The following is a 16,941-nucleotide window of genomic DNA, read 5'->3' as shown; positions in this document are numbered from 1 at the left end:
ACATATCTTCTCTCATCTCTTCCTCTGTATTTTTGGATGACAAAGGCATGCGACTGAAGAAGTCTGCATCAATGTTCTTTACTCTGGGCAAATATTGCACAAATTAGTTGTAGTCAAACAGACGTAATGACATTCTTGCCAACCTTAGAGAAGCCTTATTAAGCCCCTTTGTAGTTAAAACTTTCACGAGCGGTTTGTGATCACACCTTAAGGTGACTGTAGTTCCCCACACATACTGTACACACATGCAAGTGCTTCACGGTCAATTACTGAATACTTCTCTTCAGTTGGTGTTAGTGAAGCAATCGTATCTTTGTTGCCCTCCTTATTTTCTTGAGTAAGAACTGCTCTGACTCCCTTGCAACTGGCATCAATCGTGATGATACATTTAAGGCTCGAATCAAAACCTTGCAATGGTGGTGCATTGCAAATGTCATTTTTTTACATATCAAAGGCATTTTGACACATCTCTGTCCACTCAAACCTATTTCTTGCCTTGAGCAATTGTCTTAAATTATATGTTTTCATAGAAATGTTTTTAACAAATTTGGAATAGAACTCTACTAAACCTAGAAAAGCACGGACCTCATCCTTGTTCTGAGGATTGGGTGCCTTACTTATTGCTGACAATAACTCTTCTTTTGGTTTGATACCTTCTGCAGATACTACATGCCCCAAATAGTTGACATGATCACATGCAAACTTGCATTTGCTGAATTCTGCTGTCAAACCCTTCTCATCTAAAATATTTAGTACTCTTAACAAAGTTTGATCATGATCATCATTTGACTTTCCCATTATAAGAATATTGTCTTGAAAGACCATAGTAATATCAATTCCTGCTAGAATTGAATTCATTATTCTTTGGACATGGCTGCCGCCAAACCAAATGGTACCTGCCTAAATCTGTAACACCCAAAGGGTGTAACAAAATCAGTCAAATCCCTACTATTATAATGCAACCATACCTGATGATAAGCTGCTTTTAACTCAATAGAAGAAAACCATTTCATGCCTCTAGTATGTGACAGCATTTCATTAATATGTGGTAAAGGGAATTGCTCAACTGGTATGTTCTTGTTAAGATCTCTCAAGTCAATGCATAATCGTAAATTGCCATTGTTTTTTTTTTTTTACCACAACTAATGGGGCCACCTCTCTGAAGATTCTATGGGTTCTATAATTTTCTCCTCTTGCAGTTTATCCAGGTGCAATTTGACACCTTTTTTTAAAGTAATAGGAATGTTCCTTACTTTATGCACCTGTGGTTCGGCATTTGTTTTTTAAATGAATGAGATGCATAAACCCTTTCATTTTTCCAATCCTTCCCGAAAATACATTAGGAATTTTTTGCAAAACCAACTGACCAATTTCTAACTCTGTTTGCACAGTCAATACTGGTTCAGGATTGTTCGGGTCTAATACCCATGCCCAATTTACCTTGATTGATCCTGTTACTGCAATATACAATTTTCCTATTGTTTCTCTATCTTTGTATTGGAATTTCAACTTCTTGAAGCCTAACAACTCAATTGACCTCACCAGTAAATGTCTTAATTGTTAAGTCTGGCAAGCATAACTCCTTACCCACAATATGTTTGAAATTCCTTTCCCACACATTTCTATTGACAATAGTATACGGAGACCCCGAATCTACAGCAACGCATATGGTCACTCTACCCAAAGTGACCTTACAACTTGTTTTTTTTCTTCCTTTTCTTATCTTCTTGCCCAGTGCACAAAATGGTGTTTTCATCCGATGCGTCTACACATAAAACACACATACTTAAATCATCTTCATCTGTAGAGTTAGTGTCTTCCAGTTCCAACACTTTGCTACTATTTCCAGTTTTCCTCTGACACACCCTTTGGAAATGACCAATTACACCACATTTCGAGCACTTCTGCTTCTTAGCTGGGCACAATTTGTTATTTGCCAAATGATCATAACTGCCATATCTGAATGAACTCACCAGCAACAACGGAACATTTGCTGAGGAGGCCGTCTGCATAAACCTTGCGCTGGTTTCCTGCACTGCTGCGGAGTTGCTTGATGCGCACTGCTGCTAATTTGCGTGACACACAGGTGAGTTCGCACCTCGTCGCCAATTCTATAATGATACTGCAATCAACGCTATTGACTATTATAATGAATGCTTTATTTTATAAGAGAACTTCAGCGTACAAAGGAGACGCGCAGCCACAGCCATCAGTCTCACCAACCGTTTCTTCTCCGTTGCCGTTCTTGAATGCCTCTATGTCACCAACAAGAGCATGAAACATCACGAGCACGAGGCATTCGAGAACGGTGACAACTACATTCTCTACATTCACTACAACTTGTTGATGTAATAGATTTGCAGACCCACCTCCAGGGAGAAGATGCTTTGATATATATTTTAATGGAAGGAATCTGCAGCTAGAGGTATTTATCAGATGAACAAGTTACTTACCTGTGGTAATGCTAAATGTAGTAGAGACTCTATCTATTGCAGATTCCTTACCAGTCCTCCCTGTTCTGCCAACTGTATATCTCACATCAAAGAGCTCCTTCGCGACCTAATTTTGGCACACTGGTCAATTCACCTCAGCATGACTCTGTGCTTGTGGTGCAGAAAAGTAGACACAAACTGAGTCACATACTGCGGTTAGCTTGCTATGGTTGTGCATTCGTAGGCACCACAGACATCACTTATGGCATTGTCGATGAAGCCAGCTGGAGCCAAACATAGCCTTCTACCAGCCCGTAAGGGGATTGCTAAAAAAATGTCCGGATCCAATCTGATGCCTAGGGAATATTCTAAGGTAAGGAATCTGCAGCTAGATAGAGTCTCTACCACATAAAGCATTACAGAAAGTAAGTAACTTGTTCTTCAACACCTTATAATGTGACCTGATATGCTAAAAACACCTCACTCAGAGTTTGGTGGACAGGGTACTCAGTCATAAATGGTGGAAACCTTACTCTGGTACCATAGGGGTAAGTAAATCAACCACCATCCACCCTATTTAGATGGTCTGATGTACTTTCTTTTCTTTTTAGGACCATCAGGGAAAGCCTGCCAGTCCCACCAGGAAAAAAGAACAATCATTTACAATGCAACGGGTCTCGCGTTTGCTCATGTTAGAGCTGATTGCGTTGTAAACTCCTAACCCGACTTTTCACCTATGTAAAGTGCTCGACTTCTGCCAAGCGAGATCGCGCTCGTAAAGTAGAGAAAAAGAAGTCCACGAGCCCGATGGAAAACAGCGAGCCTCGCATGTTTTCTGTACTTGGTCGCTGTGCTTGAGGAGGGCTAGCCACCGGAAAAGGCATGACCTATGCGTGCCATTGACTAATGAAAGCATGCAGATTTTATTAGGCAAGCCCACGAACCAATAAAAAACACTGACGTGAAGTTGACAGGGCTCCGAGCCCTTTTCTAAATACTAAAGCGTCTCGCTGCGATACGCATGCACGAGCGCATGCAACGCAGGCTCAACCCTAAAAATGACCCTTAAGTCCTGGGAGAAAACTCCCAGGGTGTTGGTATCATTAATTCTTTGTTGACAAGTTTATTTTGGTAAAATAAAAAAGTTTGCTGAACGCCCGCATGAAACATGTTGGCCGTTCTGCAAACTTTCAGTGCCTTTAGAGGAGCCCCATTAGTGGCCTCTCCTTTGAAGGCAAAACAATATCTGTGAGGATGGCAGAGATTTCAAAATATGGTGGGCAGTTGTCCGCTGGTGTGGTGGAGGTAATGACCTCTGCCACCCTGGAAGATCACGGACAACCCTCCATATTCTAAATGAGAACCACAAACGTCACAAATATGATGTTTCTGTAAACTTATCACTACATCCTGTAAGTGACTGCCTTATCGAAGAGTGACTGTTTTGAAACAGACCTGGTTTTTAAGTATTTCCAATATCGTTGTTGACGGAAAATGCCCAGAAGTGTGCAATTTCACACTGATTACTGTAATGGAATGCATAATGGCCGTCTTTGAAAAGCATTGAAACAGATTCACCTGGTACACGCATGACATCAACACTGGTTTTATGTCGAAAACCTTCAACTGCATGACACCCAAACCATAGTCCTTCCCCTGCTTCCCAAAAAACCCACCTGTCAGAGGATCACAGTTATTTCAGAAACATTGCCCTTGTCATTGCAATAACCACCCACAATATGACTGTTGTGGTGTTCTTTGTTTTAGAATGAGAAGTTTGATGGGTTTGTGATTGAGGTATGGAGCCAGCTTGGAGGCCAGAAGCGAAAGTGAGTATTAATGTCGCCATGCAAATGACTCCTGCAACAGTCCTGATGCTTTACTATGCATTGATGATGATGCATTTACCTCTTCTATACACTTTGTGCTCATAGAACTTTGGTGCTCACTCTACCCCATATATTCTTTCTCTCTCTCTCTCTCTCTCTCTCTCTCTCTCTCTCTCTCTCTCTCTCTCTCTCTCTCTCTCTCTCTCTCTCTCTCTCTCTCTCTCTCTCTCTCTCTCTCTCTCTCTCTTCCACTTTGAAATCTGCTTATTTCTTTGTATCTTGACAAGTATATGTCCTGATCTCTTGTTATCATATTTTTAATATTATTAATGTATAATTTCACATACTAGAAACTACAGGGAGTGCAGAATTATTAGGCAAGTTGTATTTTTGAGGATTAATTTTATTATTGAACAACAACCATGTTCTCAATGAACCCAAAAAACTCATTAATATCAAAGCTGAATATTTTTGGAAGTAGTTTTTAGTTTTAGCTATGTTAGGGGGATATCTGTGTGTGCAGGTGACTATTACTGTGCATAATTATTAGGCAACTTAACAAAAAAAAATATATACCCATTTCAATTATTTATTATTACCAGTGAAACCAATATAACATCTCAACATTCACAAATATACATTTCTGACATTCAAAAACAAAACAAAAACAAATCCGTGACCAATATAGCCACCTTTCTTTGCAAGGACACTCAAAAGCCTGCCATCCATGGATTCTGTCAGTGTTTTGATCTGTTCACCATCAACATTGCGTGCAGCAGCAACCACAGCCTCCCAGACACTGTTCAGAGAGGTTTACTGTTTTCCCTCCTTGTAAATCTCACATTTGATGATGGACCACAGGTTCTCAATGGGGTTCAGATCAGGTGAACAAGGAGGCCATGTCATTAGATTTCCTTCTTTTATACCCTTTCTTGCCAGCCACGCTGTGGAGTACTTGGACGCGTGTGATGGAGCATTGTCCTGCATGAAAATCATGTTTTTCTTGAAGGATGCAGACTTCTTCCTGTACCACTGCTTGAAGAAGGTGTCTTCCAGGAACTGGCAGTAGGACTGGGAGTTGAGCTTGACTCCATCCTCAACCCGAAAAGGCCCCACAAGCTCATCTTTGATGATACCAGCCCAAACCAGTACTCCACCTCCACCTTGCTGGCGTCTGAGTCGGACTGGAGCTCTCTGCCCTTTACCAATCCAGCCACGGGCCCATCCATCTGGCCCATCAAGACTCACTCTCATTTCATCAGTCCATAAAACCTTAGAAAAATCAGTCTTGAGATATTTCTTGGCCCAGTCTTGACGTTTCAGCTTGTGTGTCTTGTTCAGTGGTGGTCGTCTTTCAGCCTTTCTTACCTTGGCCATGTCTCTGAGTATTGCACACCTTGTGCTTTTGGGCACTCCAGTGATGTTGCAGCTCTGAAATATGGCCAAACTGGTGGCAAGTGGCATCGTGGCAGCTGCACGCTTGACTTTTCTCAGTTCATGGGCAGTTATTTTGCACCTTGGTTGTTCCACACGCTTCTTGCGACCCTGTTGACTATTTTGAATGAAACGCTTGATTGTTCGATGATCACGCTTCAGAAGCTTTGCAATTTTAAGAGTGCTGCATCCCTCTGCAAGATATCTCACTATTTTTGACTTTTCTGAGCCTGTCAAGTCCTTCTTTTGACCCATTTTGCCAAAGGAAAGTTAGTTGCCTAATAATTATGCACACCTGATATAGGGTGTTGATGTCATTAGACCACACCCCTTCTCATTACAGAGATGCACATCACCTAATATGCTTAATTGGTAGTAGGCTTTCGAGCCTATACAGCTTGGAGTTAGACAACATGCATAAAGAGGATGATGTGGTCAAAATACTCATTTGCCTAATAATTCTGCACTCCCTGTATATTTAGAATGCAGAACATTAGGCCCAGAGACTTCTCAATAAGTAAAGTGTTTTTTTTTTTTAATAGAGTTAATCGTTTTCAAGGCCATATTAAGGAATTACACCATCAGATAAAGGGTATTCAGTTTACATAATAGAGGGATATAAATCTGCTTTCATGGGAAGAGTAAAAAGTTGTCACCAAGGGGCTCAACACGTCTCAAATATTGAGCACTAACAATGCAGGTGGCAGTAGGCTATATTTCCATGCACCTAACCCCTACCCCCTACTGTATACCAGAAAGAATAAAAAAATCAAGCATTGCTGGTGCATGTACACATCCCAGCACCTGCTGCCAAGGTGTCATCCTTAAAGAAGGAACTATACACAGTTCAAATTTTGAATGGTGCACCACATCCAATAATCTTCGAAAGTCCAATTCCTCAGTATTAGTCCATTTGTATCTTCTCTTTTATTCTTCTTTTCTTTCAAAATAGAACACATTCATAACAGCAACAGCCAACGCGTTTCATCCTCAAAACAGGAGTTCTTATCGGCTGTAATCCAATAAGTGTGATACCCTTATAGTACATACCCACTTAAACATCATACATTTATACATCATAACAAAACATTTAATACTAACATCGAAACATTTAACTGTTGAAATAACATACTGACAAGGGATGTATACAATATGTACAGTCAATATTAAAAATAAAATATAATTTAGTAAATGCCCCATATACTAATACAACAGAAATACAGACAGCATTTTGACATAAACGACAAGACTATACACATCTCACTAAAGAAAGAAGACCAATAAACTTCTGGAAAACACATCTTAAAATAATTTTAAAAAAACAAAAAAAACTTTTATTATAAACCCAACTAACTGTCAGCTTGAATTAGGGCATTGGTCCTAATTGTATTTGTATTTGTTATAATGATCTCCCTTACTGTGGCCGGCCTTTGCTGGTTTGTTCCTACATAATTGCCAAAGAGCTGTTTCATTTGTATGCTTTACTGTATAAATAAAAATGCAAAAAACAAAATATCTATACATTTTTGAGAAGCTGGAGTGAATAGGAACAGGTAACTGCTCATTAATATCTATAAGGGGGGTATGATATATTCTGGAGTAACTATTAATTAGTGAGTGTCACCACACTCACAGAAGTATTCACTAAATTTTAATGTTGACATATTCACTTAGTGACTTCATCGGATTATCAGGGATATGTGCATAACAGACATGATCTGAAAATTGTCTATTAATTTCCTTGATGTAATCACTCTTGTCCATTAGGACATGTAAAACACATCAGTACATGTCCTACCTTTAAAATACACTGCACATAGGGCCTACCTTAGGAGGTGACTTACATGTACTAAAAGGGAAGGTTTGGGCCTGGCAAGTGGGTGCACTTGCCAGGTCGAATTGGCAGTTTAAAACTGTACACACAGACACTGCAGTGGCAGGTCTGAGCCATGTTTACAGGGCTACTTATGTGGGTGGCACAATCAGTGCCGCAAGCCCATTAGTAGCATATGATTTACAGGTCTTGGGCACCTTCAGTGCACTTTACTAGGGACTTACTAGTACAATGTCAGTCATGGAAAAGCCAATCACCAATACAATTTACACAGAGCACTTGCACCTTAGCACTGGTCAGCAGTGGTAAAAGTGGCCAGAGTATCAAAACCAGCAAAAATGAAGTCCAGCACACAGTCAAAAATACAGGAAGCAGAGGCAAAAACATAGGAGAAACCATACCAAGGAAGCCAGGTCTAACACTAGGTCTTTAGCTTCTTGCAGCTGGCGAGAAGATAGGAGGAGGCCCTGATAAGGTGAGAGATCGCTCTAGGCTTTAGGAGCCAAGTATCAGAAGGTGCATACCCCTGCTCTGCTTTTACGTAGTGAGAGTCCGGCAGAGCGGAGTTTTCTGGAACAGTACCTACCAAACTTTTTAGAACAACAACTCACTTGTTAGTAGGACAAACATTTGCAACCCACCTAACTTTAAGGGATGATGCGGGCGTGATTTTTAATGTAACTAAAGCGTTGTCATATAATTCACTTTAATTTTCTTTCTCGGACTGCAAAGTGAAAAGAGTTTGTAAACACCAGTCGCCAATGTTAAAAAAAAATAAGCAGAAGAATTTGCTTGACATTTGACATCTGTCTTTGAAGCTCAGCAAATGTGACAAGATAAAGTATCTGTATTTATTGCTTGGACTTTTGTAACCTAACAAAAATCGGTTGGCGACCCACAGTTTGGGAAACACTGGTCTGGAAAATTTGGTTTTGTTGTTGTGGGTGAGGAGTTTGAATGTGTGGGTTTGTGTATTGGGAGCCAGTGGAGTTCCCTGAGGTGTGGTGTGATGTGGGCCTGGCTTGGGAGATTGAGCACTAGTCTGGCTGCTGCGTTCTGGACTAACCGAATTACTATCCCAAACCAAGTCATCACTGTAACCATCAGTTGATATAATAAGCTTAGTCTTTTTATTAATTGATACGAAAATATTAATATTTGTATATTGTATACTAAGATCACACGTGCCTGTCACTCTATCAGTCATTATTTGTAACTACGCTACAAAAAGCTAAATCACATTTAGTACATCATCTTTCGCAAGCTTCATGGAGAGAAAAAACACTGTCTAAAACGTTACAGAATTATGTTAAAAAAATATGAAAGTGGCTTCTTTAGTTGTGCACAGTAAATGCAGAGGAGCTTTTACACAAGAAGCATCAACAGTGTTTGTAGCAAGCCAGTTAATTCTGGCAGCCTTCTTCAGCACAACCGCAATTTTGCCCATGTTACTTAATAAAGATGTCAAATATTTATAATATTATGTAGGCCAAAAATCACCTAGAGCAAAGCAAAAATAGCTAGTTATCACTACAAAAACAGTAGCTTTTCGTAAACATGCTACTGGTTACATTGGCATCATAAGTGACACAGATGCATACATTTTGTTTTTAGGTCGAAGCCTACCAGACAGAGCAGCTGTCTGGTTTGCAAAGACTTATAGACAACATTCTGAAAACTTCCCTTGGCATACATCCTGTCCATTGCTCACAATTGGCTTTGTGGTTTGTTACACATTTACTTGCTTTCTATTTGCTGGTTTTTTTTAAATAGGCTGCCCGGCATGTCTTTGTCCCTACCATGGAGCATAGCCTGTTTACTGTATTCTTCCACAAGTGCTCACCTTCCGTAAACAGGCACTTACATTTTGTTCTTATCTTGGCACATTTTTTATGCACTCAGAGAAAGAAGTAAAGTGTCAGGCTCTATCTTCCAAGGGTGTTTAGTGTTTACTTTTCTTTCTCTGATATCAGAGTTAGAGGATTTATGTGATTATCTTGCTGGACTCTGGGGGTGGGAAAGGAAAGGTTATTTTCTAGCATACATGAACTGTGCAAATATTTCAGAATATATCAGAATTAGGAAAGCACAAATGAAGGATATTTTTTGTAATTCGGAAGTTTGGTGTAAACAAATACTTTAATATGATCAAAGCAAATCAATAAACTTTGTGATGGCATTTTCACACATTATCGTCTGTGCGCTGTATAGTTTTTTCAGTAAAACTGTATGTGCAAAAATAATCTTCATTCCAATTGAAAATGTGTTGTCTGTAATGGCAGTTCGCTTCCACACTATGCATGCTCCACTCTATGCCACTCAACTCTTTGCCACTCTAAAACACTCCTCCCCACTCTACGACACTAAACTGTAAGACACTCCACTTTGCGACACTCTACAACACGGCACTCTACTCTTTGCCACTCTATGCCACTCCATTCCACTCGAGTCCACTCTAATCCCTCCACTCCTCTTTACACAATACACCCTGTCACTCCATGTCACTTTACTCCACTCTACGCCACTTCACTCTGTGACTCTCCACTCTATGCCACTTCACTCTACTCCACTCTTCGCCACTCTATTCTGTGATACTCTACGCCACTAACTTTTGGCCATGCTGAATAGCAGCTACGCTGGTGTACAACATGGCTAAAACACATTGGCAAATCCAATAGGTTTTACATAGGCAAGGCTTATTGGCTTTGCCAGTGCTTGTTTTTTACTCACCAATGAATTGAAAAAGAAGACCAGGCAATAGCTGGTGAGGATTGTGAGGTCGCCCAAGTCCTTTTCAAGTAAAGCCTAAGTTTACCTCCATTCTTTAGAAAGCCTCTGCAGAGAGATCAGCATGTCACAAAAACCTTGGTGGGGCCTGGTCAGCTGTTTATCTTTCTCGGTGCAACAAAATGTTAACATCTCCTGTTACTTAAAGCCTGAACACAAATGCCCTGGTGAATTGCGATATTTGCTTAGTGTTTGTATCCAGCAACCTCTCAGAAATCAATGCAATCAATATGCGGATCTTTTTTTATTCAAAGTTTACTATTATGCTGCTATGTGACCATGGCCACTTAATACGTTTAAAAATACTTATGCGCTTATTAAGAATGTATTCTGTGATTAACGAATATTTGGTGGATACGGAAAATAGATTGACAGTAGCAGCACACCCTGTGGAAATGCTTTGGGTGTATTTGGAAAGAAATTTACACATTTTAGGCAAGGAGAATTTGTTGGCAAAGAGGGCTTACAGTTGAGCACAAACATCTTAGTCTAGCCATTTCACGTCCCGATCCTTGGATGAGTGCCCCCCTCTACAACAAATATTTTCACTCCTCATCCACTTTCAGTTAGTTTGTTGACACATGGTTTGTACTTCTGCCTTGTGCAGCTTCAGAACCTAGGGCCTGCCTCAGAGCACCCGCTGCCCAGGCAGGAGCTTGTGGCAGGTGTTGGTTGTATGGATCAGCCTGACCAAGGCACCCGAGGAGCAGATCATCATGTGCTTTGTTCAGTGGGGTTGGTGGAGGACATTGGGGGTCATTCTGACCCTGGCGGTCATGGACCGCCAGGGCCAACGACCGCGGGAGCACCGCCAACAGGCTGGCGGTGCTCCCATGGGCATTCTGACCGCGGCGGTACAGCTGCGGTCAGAAACGGAAAACCGGCGGTGTCCCGCCGGTTTCCCGCTGCCCTGGGGAATCCTCGCCGCCATGGGGATTCCGACCCCCTTACCGCCAGCCTGGCTCTGGCGGTTTTATCCGCCAGAACCTGGCTGGCGGTAACGGGTGTCGCGGGGCCCCTGGGGGCCCCACCAAGATTTTCAGTGTCTGCCAAGCAGACACTGAAAATCGCGACGGGTGCAACTGCACCCGTCGCACCCCTTCCACTCCGCCGGCTCATGGGAGGGGGTTTCCCGCTGGGCTGGCGGGCGACCTTCTGGCGGTCGCCCGCCAGCCCAGCGGGAAACTCAGAATTACCGCGGCGGTCTTCTGACCGCGCAGCGGTATTCTGACGGCGGGACTTTGGCGGGCGGCCTCCGCCGCCCGCCAAAGTCAGAATGACTGCCATAGTCCTAAATTCTGTTGTGGTAGACATAGTGTAGGAAGCCAACTTTTTGTGTAGTGGGCCAGTGAAAGGGCACACCATGGCAAAAGTCCAAATGACCCCTATTGATTTACAGGGCTTACTTTAATAATCCCTAGTGCTCTATTTGTGGTAGTATGGTTGAGCAGCCTAGGGTGTTCAGAGGGGAGTGTTAAGCATTTGTTGCACACACAGGTTCAATAAATGGTACACACTCTCAAAAAGAAATCCGGGAGCAATTTATAAAAATAACACATAATTTTATATAATTTTAGGCACCAAGATCATCAAAATCATGTAAGTACATTTGGAGTTATGGATTCTACAAGTATACAGAAAAATACAGAAATAAAGTTTTTTGAGGTGTGAACCTCGAACCCGGTAATGTTATCCTGTGGGAGGACAGACATTTACTGCAAACCTATACTTGCAGTCGGAGTTCAGGGATGTCCTTTGGAACTGAAGCTGCAGGGGTCCAAGGTCCAAAGAACCACCAGCAGTTTTAGTTTACCTGCCCTGATGTTTCCAGGAGCAGAGGTGATGGACGGGTTGATAGCCTCGAGAGCTACACCATAGACAGCAGTTGACCCCGAAACAAAGGCTGCAAGGGGGAGACTTGGGGACAAGTTCGGCAGAACACAAATTCGGGGCTCAGCTTCTGTGGGACTTTAGAGTAAGAGGGCACAGTTGGTTGTCGTGAACTCGGGCTGTGGGGCTCGGGTGCAGAGTTGTTTGACCGGCTGGCCTCTTGTGTTGGGGACACTCAAGGTTCTCGGTTTGACTTGTAGAGGGGAGGAAAACAAAACATCAGGGCCACTCTTGTCATGTTGGTTCTCATTGTACCAATGACACTGCTGGATTTTGGCAGCAGCACCGCCAGGTTGTGGGGAACTAAGTCCAATTACATACCGTATGACAACTGTCAGCAGCCTAACCCTTCCCACCAGCTAGCAGTACCTCACCAGCACCTGAAAGTGGCAGTGATTTGTGGCAGCGTTGCGCATGACATTCTGATTTCTCAGAGAAATCGTGGTCTGAAAGATCACATCCTTTTCTCTAAGTTACATTCGTCTCACACGTGCAAAGACAAACCGAAGCAAGAATTGGTTCAACACATTTTATTGAATCAACTGTGTTCTAAAATGGCATGTACTGCAATGATTAGGCTGATAAAACATAATAATAGCACTGCGGTGACAAGGAAAGTGAAACATAAGAAAAGTCCCACCGTAGTGTCAGAATGGTAAGGATTGGAATTGCTACCTACACTGCTAAGGTACTGTTAGAGCACAGCAGTGTTAGCCCTAATCCGCCCTTCAGGATCCCTAGGAAAACACCATCCCCCATACCTGAATATGGTAATGGTGAAGAGGGCTGTTGATCTACTGAGAGTCCTTTCCCATGTAGGTAGGAAAGATGACAAGTCTTAGCAGACAGCTGCAGTGAAGAGACATCATGCAGTATGGGGGGCAGAGGGATGTTTTATAATAAAACAGCTGGTGTTCAGAGAAAACTGCCCAAAACTAAGAATAAGTATGTTTCTCATCAAGTGGCAAAGATTGTGGTGTTACACTTTGTACTGACAATAATATCGGGGTACAGCCTTGAGCACAGCACAGAACGAGAATGCCCTACTTAAAGGAATGAAAACAATTTGTAGGCTAAAAGTGTATGAGATAAAAGAAATAAAATATCATGCAGAATGAAGCCTCTGGTCAGAATTTCCAAATGATTAAAATAGATGTTATTAGGCTAAAGGTCACAAGCGGCAGGCCTATGTCTAAAATGACGTGCTCATAAAAAGCTCACTAAAATAACCTCTTGACACTCGGGTCGTGGATCTCATCTGTCCTGAAGTCACTCGACGTGCAGGTAAGTTTCCAAGGCAGTGGTGTCTGGGCAGGACGAAGATCAAGCCTTGGCTAGTGCAAGAGGGCTCATGGCAGGGGTGATCTTGGAGAGTCTAGGGTCTCGACACTCGGCAGAGAGAGAGAGCTGACTTCCTAGAGCCCCGAAATCCTCCTCCTGAAGTGTTGCTCTGTTGGTGGGCCCGATGGCCGACAACACAGTGTCCTGGACAGATGTGGTCAGTGCCTGTAGTTATAAGGGGGTGGCTCCTCCACCCCAAGGGAGATGATAACTGGTTGTTGAAGCGCTGGGCTGTCCCCCAAGTATTGGAGACGATGCACAGCTGCAGGACGAGTCCTGTATTTGTAAAGGAGCAAGCAGCAAGGCAGTGTTTGGCGCCACTTTCTGTGCAGGTCCTTGGTTCTTGGAGTGTTGTCTCTTTGTAGTCCTTTTTCAGTTCCCAGGAAGCTGAATCTGTCTCTCTGGTGTTAGGGGGACCCCTAAATACTGAATTTAAGGGTGTTTAGGGGAATGTAGGGTAATAGCCCATGGGCTACCTGCACTTTCAATCAAAAGCACCAGTACCAGTAGGCAAAAATTGTGGGTGACCATGTCAAAAGTGACACTTTCCTACACATATGGATTTTAGATGTCCCCCATCCTTATTAATTGGAGGCTGCCATGCTGTGCCCTGTCCATCCTTAAAACAATTAGACTGACATAGGCTCTGATCATACCTTCTGTGTGGTTATGCTTACTGTATACAATGACACCTGTGTTAAAATGAAAACCACTTGTCTTTCTTTTGTTGCTTTTGTTTTATATTGATCAAATATTCCTATGGCACAAGTTTATAACTTTTTACAAGAACTGGTCATGTCATGTCTTATGTTTAAATTAATCCTAATATTATGTGGATGATACTTTGAAATATTTAACTTGAATCACTGTCTCTCGACTTCTCACCGAATTGCAAAATCTTTTAGGCATGCTGGTTCTCCAAGTAATCTGGCATCATACTTTTTTTGTTGTTCTTGCTGGTGGCCTACTCACAGGAGGAACTCCTGGACCTGGGTCTTAGGTGGGAAACACACAGCTTTAGGTACCTGGGTATCCAGGTGGCTCATATGATAAAGAAACACACCTATAACATGGATAGGATTGTTCAGGGGCTAAACAATTCAGTTAGGTTCTTGTAAACATTAACAGTCTCCGTAATGTTTATCTACATTACAAAATTCCGTGTGTCCAGTCCACAGCACCACTTTAAGGGAGCTGGACAGATTAGTGACATTATTGGTGTGGACGGGCAAGAGAAGCATAGTGTGAATGGCAGTATTAAAAAGGGATTGAGAAGAGGGAAGAGGGTTGGGACTGCAGGATATTTAGCTCTGCTGTCTTGTAACCCAACACTTGTATGCCATGATCTGATGTAGCAAAGTAGATAATTGGGAATAACGACTCCTCAGAGGAATGGTGGAGGTACCAGCGCTACCAGTGTGCTTAATGAGGGGGATCAAGCCAATCTAAAGAGTTCCTGTAGATTTTGCAACATGTTGTGATGGCATGGGAGACGGCATTTAAGAGGATGTTGGCAAAAGCCCCCCTCCCTCCATTCTAGAACCTTCCCTTTCGAATGGCTGCGATGAGAGGATTTTAGCCATATTTTAGACACGTTGTTTTAAGCTAACTAAGCCTCCCGCTGTGCACTTTAACCCTGTTACATTTTATTCAGCATTGCTTTATTCTTTTTTTTTGCAATAGCAACATTTGCAGTGCTGTTTTATTTTCTTTATCTCAGTGCACTTTCACCTAGGAAAGCATTACGTTCTTTGTAGGACATTTATTTCACTTTGTGCTTTCTCCAAGGCTACCGTAAGATAAATGTGGTATGCTGTGTCTCCAACATTCACAGAAAACACACACTTGTACGTGGGGTCTATTTCTTAGAATGTCAGCTGTTTTATTATATAAACACTCCTCTGTTTTAGAAACATTAGAGGGAGATTCCAGCCAGATGACCATGACTGTATGCTGATTGCTTCGCTGCAGCTACTTGCTTAGATGGCCGGACCCCTGATCTACATGGGGACCGTGTATCTCTAGAGTACAGGCTTCTTCCTCCAGGTATGAGGGATGATTTACCTCCAGGGGGGAAACCTGATGGTCAGATTAGGCCTATTATGCTGTGATCAAACATAGTGTAGGTGGGGAAAAATATATATATATATATATTTGTATATATATATATCCCTCCCAGTGACAGTATGGTAGGATTCTTCTTATGTTTTACTCTGTTAGTCATCTGCTTGCTTTTATTGTGTTTTATCATCCAGGTTATTGCAGTACGTGCCTTTTTATCTAAGATGCAGTTATTTCAATATATACTTATTGAACTATATTCTGCCTCTGTTGTCTTTGCCTGTATGATACTTTCTGGTAACTGAGAGAAAGGGATGGGATCCGATCGACCACGATCGCCGTGAGGAGCCTTCTTCTCATGCGCCTGGTTGCCACAATCATCTTGGCTAAAGATGAGGCACTGCTAGCTAGCCGGTGAACCCGGATTAGACCGACAGGTGTCATGTAGTGTGGAATCATATTTAGCAGCCACAGTCCATGTGATCCTGTCTCCCAAATCCAGTAGCCTCATTGACATAATGAGATCCTACGCGACATGGTGCCACCAATGTTTGGTCAGGCACTAATATTCGGATCCTCCTGAGTATCTCTGTCCCATTTAAGCTAAAGACACCTCAATACTATGTAGGAAATGTCCGTGGTATTGAGGACTTCCCCCTCAGCTAAATAGGTAGTTCTTATCTTGAGCTGTATGTTGTTCAGCTTGAACCTTAAAAGGACCAATCCCCACTAGTTGTCCTTATCTCTGAACATACATCTACCATTAAAATGGCGAACCCTCAACCGGTAACTATTGCAGTAAATATGCAACCACCCCTTACTGCACATTTATTGGCAAATGACCTAACGGCCCAGGGGGGTCCAGTTACATTTGTTGTTGAGGCTCATCCAGTCTATAGAACAGATTTTTTTTATTCTTGGGTCACTTTTCCAGCAGCAGATGGGAACACAAATACATTTCACCACTATACACTTGCAAACATACCTGCACAATACAGAGCTTATGCATATTTAGAAATACCTTTATCTTATCAAGACCATAATAACTGGCTTGATGATGCCCTACCACATACAATATTACATGTTAGGTCCTCTGAGCAAAGATGGCCCAACCTGGCCTCTATTAGCCACAGATACACCACACCCTGAAGCAGCAACCTTAGCGGTAGCTGAGATTCGCCATCTATATATAGAGCTCACAAAAATATACAGTCTATTAGTGCAGTTTGTTATGCAAACATTAAATACTAACCCAGCATGTGCTGCCCCAGTGCAACAGCATGCAGTCACGCCAGGCATTAACCCTGCAACTGTGCCCTGGATCATGGGTAAG

The 16,941-nt window shown here is 42.3% G+C and overlaps 1 protein-coding gene across 3 annotated transcripts in view; it reads left to right on the top strand.

The window, feature by feature from the left end:
- Nucleotides 1-16,941, top strand: part of CHID1 (chitinase domain containing 1) — a 1,285,476-nt gene that overhangs the window by 170,331 nt on the left and 1,098,204 nt on the right. For all 3 annotated transcript variants that reach the window (XM_069223131.1, XM_069223132.1, XM_069223133.1), the window contains one exon: nucleotides 4,200-4,261. In XM_069223131.1, the coding sequence (XP_069079232.1) occupies nucleotides 4,200-4,261 (62 nt within the window). The remainder of the gene's footprint in view (nucleotides 1-4,199; nucleotides 4,262-16,941) is intronic.

The sequence above is a fragment of the Pleurodeles waltl genome, chromosome 3_1 (assembly GCF_031143425.1).
Source record: "Pleurodeles waltl isolate 20211129_DDA chromosome 3_1, aPleWal1.hap1.20221129, whole genome shotgun sequence".
NCBI lineage: Eukaryota > Metazoa > Chordata > Amphibia > Caudata > Salamandridae > Pleurodeles > Pleurodeles waltl.
Note: the sequence above shows the minus strand (reverse complement) of the source record. Positions and strands in the feature narration are given on the sequence as shown.